Raw genomic sequence first — 4161 nt, 5'->3', positions numbered from 1 at the left:
AAAAAGTGGCGGGAGCATTGCATAAACCAAATTGCATTTGACAAAAAGCAAAGGTGCCAAATGGGCATGTAAATGTGGTCTTCTCTTGGTCTTCAAGAGCAATAACAATATGATTATAACCTGAATAACCATCAAGAAAGCAGTAATAAGAGTGTCTTGCTAATCTTTCAAGCATTTGATCGATGAATGGCAAAGGGAAGTGGTCTTTTCGAGTTGCAGTGTTCAACTTTCTATAATCAATACCAACTCGCCAACCTATTTGGACTCTAGTGGGCACTACCTTATCCTCATCATTCTTTACCACACTGAAGCCTGATTTCTTAGGAACTACTTGAACTGGACTCACCCACTTGCTTTTTGAAATAGGGTAAATCACACCCACATTTAAGAGCTTCAGTATCTCCTTTTTAACTACTTCCATCATATGTGGATTTAACATTCGTTGAGCTTCTTTAGAAGGCTTTGATCCCTCTTCAAGGAGAATAAGGTGCATGCACATAGCTGGACTTATTCCCTTAATATTTGTTATGGTCCACCCTATGGCTATTTTATATTCCTGAAGTACCCTTATCAAACGATCCTCTTGTATTTGGGTAAGGTGTGTGGTGATAATGACTAGTAATGTCTCTTTCTCACCCAAGTAAACACACTTAAGATGCTCCAATAGTGGCTTTAATTCAAGCTTGGGTGGTGATTTAAGAGATGGTTGAAGCTACTCATGAGAAATAGGCAACTCTAAGAATGGTACCTCTTTAGAAACCTCTACACTACTATTAAGTGTAGCCACAGTCTCCTTTACTTCAGCAGTGACATCCCCTTTCTTCAAGTCTATTGGTTCCCTCAAAACAACATCTAACCCATCCTCTCCATGTAAATCAAGAATTCTTTGTAACAATGAGTCCAAAATATCAATTGAAGAAACTGAATGAACATCACTTGGATACATCATAACCTCAAAAATATTAAAGTGAATCACTTCACCGTCAAAATCCATAGTCAAAGTGCCCTCATGAACATCTATCTTGGTTCTAGCTGTCTTTAAAAATGGTCTTCCCAATAAAACTGGTGTAGAGCATGGAAATGAGTCATCCTCCATATCAAGAATGTAGAAATCCGCAGGAAACACTAATTCATTTACTTTAACCAATACATCCTCTACTACTCCCATTGGATAGGCATTAGAATGATCCACTAATTGAATGATCACCCCCGTTTCTTCAAGTGGTCCCAAATTCAAAGAGGTATAATAGAGTAAGGCATTACATTGATTGAAGAACCCAAATATAACATACATTTTTCAATCCTTTTACTTCCAATAGTGCAAGGAATAGTGAAGGTTCCAAGATCCTTAGACTTTGGTGGAAGTTTCTTTTGAATTACTGACGAAACTTCTTCCCCCACACTCAACTTTTCATTCCCTTTTAGCTTCCTCTTATTTGTGCATAACTCCTTTAAAAACTTTGCATATCGAGGTACTTGTTTAATGGCATCAAGTAAGGTAATGTTTACCTTAACCTTGCGAAAAGTCTCTAGTATTTCTTGTTCAGCTTCATCTTTCTTTGTCTTTCTCAAATGACTAGGAAATGGAGGAGTAGTGGCATAAGTGGGAATAGTTAGTTTAGGTTTGGGTGTTGTGGTTGGGGTTTCATCTTTGTCTTGTTGGGCGGGTTGAGTAAGAGACAATGGTGCATCGTTTGAACTTGATGGAATAGTAGGTGGATCATAAGTCTTGCCATCTCTTAATGTGATGGCATTAGTGTTTTCCCTTGGATTCCTAACAGGTTGTGAAGGTAACTTTCCTTGATTTTGTGGCTCACTTTGACTTAATGAAGCACTTTGAAGAATTACTTGAGTATGTATATTGGAGGCCACTAATGTTTTTAGCATATTCGCCATTGATGGATCCTGAGCTTGTGAGATAAAGGGTTGTTGAGGATGAGGTGCATAGGCTTGTTGAGGCCTTTGTTGGTAAGGAAACCCTGGTAGTCTAGTAGGTACAGTATATTGTTGATTCCCATATCAAAGATTAGGATGTTCCTTCCACCCTTTGTTTTAAGTCATAGCATAAGAGTCATAATTTTTCCTAGGTTGCCTTGGGAATCCCCCCATTGCATTTACATGCTCATTGATATCCTCTTGAAGTGTGGGACATGCATCAGAAGGATGCCCCACCAACTGACATATGGCAAAAGGTCTCACTTGCTGACCTAAGGCTATTTGTTGAACCGTACTAGTCAAATGCGCAAGCTGCTGCTCTACTTTAGAGTTTGTCTCATTTACTCCCTTAACTGAAACCTCATGACAAACTTTAAACTATTGGGAATTGGCTGCCATATTATAAATTAAACTCCTAGTTGCAATAGGAGTCTTGTCCACCAGTACTCCCTTACTTGCTGCATCAATCATGCTCCTGTCCAATGGAAATAGTCCTTCATAAAAGTATTGGATCAGGAGTTGTTCACTAATTTGGTGGTGGGGATAGCTAGCACATAGCCTCTTAAATTTCTCCCAATACTCATATAATGACTTCTTAGTCTGTTGACGAATGCCACAAATTTCCTTCCTTATGCTACCAACCTTAGAGGCTAGGAAGTAAAGCTCCAAGAACAATGTCTTCATTTCATTCCATGTATTAAAAGTTCCTGGAGGAAGGTAATATAGCCATTCCTTTGCACCATCCTTCAAAGAAAATGGAAAGTCTCTCAATTTAATCTACTCTTCAGTTACTTATGCTAGCTTCATACTAGAGCGGACTAGGTGAAATTCTGTCAGATGCTTATTCGGGTCCTCTCCTGGTAGCCGATGGAAACAGGGTAGTAAATGTATGAGGCCTGACTTGAGTTCAAAGTTATTGTCCAACATCGGATATTGAATACATAGAGGTTGATGGTCTAGATTCGGCGCCACCAACTATTTCAACTTCCTTTCCTGAGCCATCTGAGACTCAACTGATGTTTCAGAGTCAGAATCGTCGTCAGATGGTAATGGTATTTGTCTTGGATTGAATTTCCTTGAAGGTGAAAGAGTGGATTGTCAGTGATAGTCCTTGAAGAGCGGGACGACGATGTCTCAAGATATTGCTTTATGTCTTGTAATCTTTCTTGAGTATCGTCGCTAGACATATACACCTGCAATCAAAAGTTTAAACTAGTTAGTATATAGTTAATTAAATTGAATAATAAAAAGACTTACAATAGTCCCCTGTAATGGTGCATAAAAAATTGATGTGTGTTGTATGTCGTATCAAATTTAAATATTTATTTTTTTCAATCACTTATACCAGCTACTTCAGTATAGATGTAAATAAGGGTCAAACCCACGAGGGATATGATCAAATTATTATTCAAAATAAGAACTAAACAGAAATTAGATAGAGGGTTTATTTTTAAAAACTGAAGACATAAAATAAAATGATGATCAAAGATTAAATAACTAAGAATAAAACGATATTAAAGAAATAGTCAAGAATTACTCTCCACCTTCGACAATCAATCTATCAACAATGACACATAATATTCCTTATTCCTAATTAAACTATTAATCCCACAGATAACACTTAAGCAATCAATTATCTCAGTTTCCCTATTATAAGTAATTAAAGCTAAGTGCTCTTAATTAATCCTTTTCACAAAGCAATAAACCCATTAAGCATGTGATCAATTTAACCTAGTAAAAGCATTACACTCAATGGAAACAAGTTAATCTAGGCAACAAATTCATTAAGCATGCAATTCATTTAACCTAGTGTAACGTCCCAAAAATTTTAATAAGGTTTAGAACATTGATTAGCGTGCTGAGAGGGCATAATCGGGTATATGTGTGATTAATTGGTTAAATGCGTGACTTTGTGGCATGCATGATTTATATGATAATATGAATATATTTATATGCACGTTTATGGGTATTAAATATGCATGTGAGCTCGTTCTTGTTTTTAAGGGCATATATGTAGTTTTGGCCTGTTAGAGCATAAATGTGATTATATGCGTTAAATGATTGAGACCACATTATTATGTGGATATATTTTCAGTATATGGCTCGAGGCGATCCTAGTGAGCAGATTAGCGGAACAGCCACAACAAGGTATAATACCCGGCTCGTGGTGAGCTTAGGGGTATTTTGGGAAGTTTAATGTATATTTGGGAATTATTGAGTAACAGG

The 4161-nt window shown here is 37.1% G+C and overlaps 1 protein-coding gene across 1 annotated transcript; it reads right to left on the bottom strand.

The window, feature by feature from the left end:
• Positions 1–712: 712 nt before the first annotated feature.
• LOC133825008 (uncharacterized) lies at positions 713–1896 on the bottom strand. Its single transcript, XM_062258012.1, has 2 exons — positions 1311–1896; positions 713–1215 (listed from the first exon to the last, which is right to left on the bottom strand). Exons 1-2 carry the CDS (start codon positions 1894–1896, stop codon positions 713–715), a joined length of 1089 nt encoding a protein of 362 aa, XP_062113996.1.
• Positions 1897–4161: the final 2265 nt, after the last annotated feature.

Source organism: Humulus lupulus, chromosome 3 (genome assembly GCF_963169125.1).
Source record: "Humulus lupulus chromosome 3, drHumLupu1.1, whole genome shotgun sequence".
Taxonomy (NCBI): Eukaryota; Viridiplantae; Streptophyta; class Magnoliopsida; order Rosales; family Cannabaceae; genus Humulus; species Humulus lupulus.
Note: the sequence above shows the minus strand (reverse complement) of the source record. Positions and strands in the feature narration are given on the sequence as shown.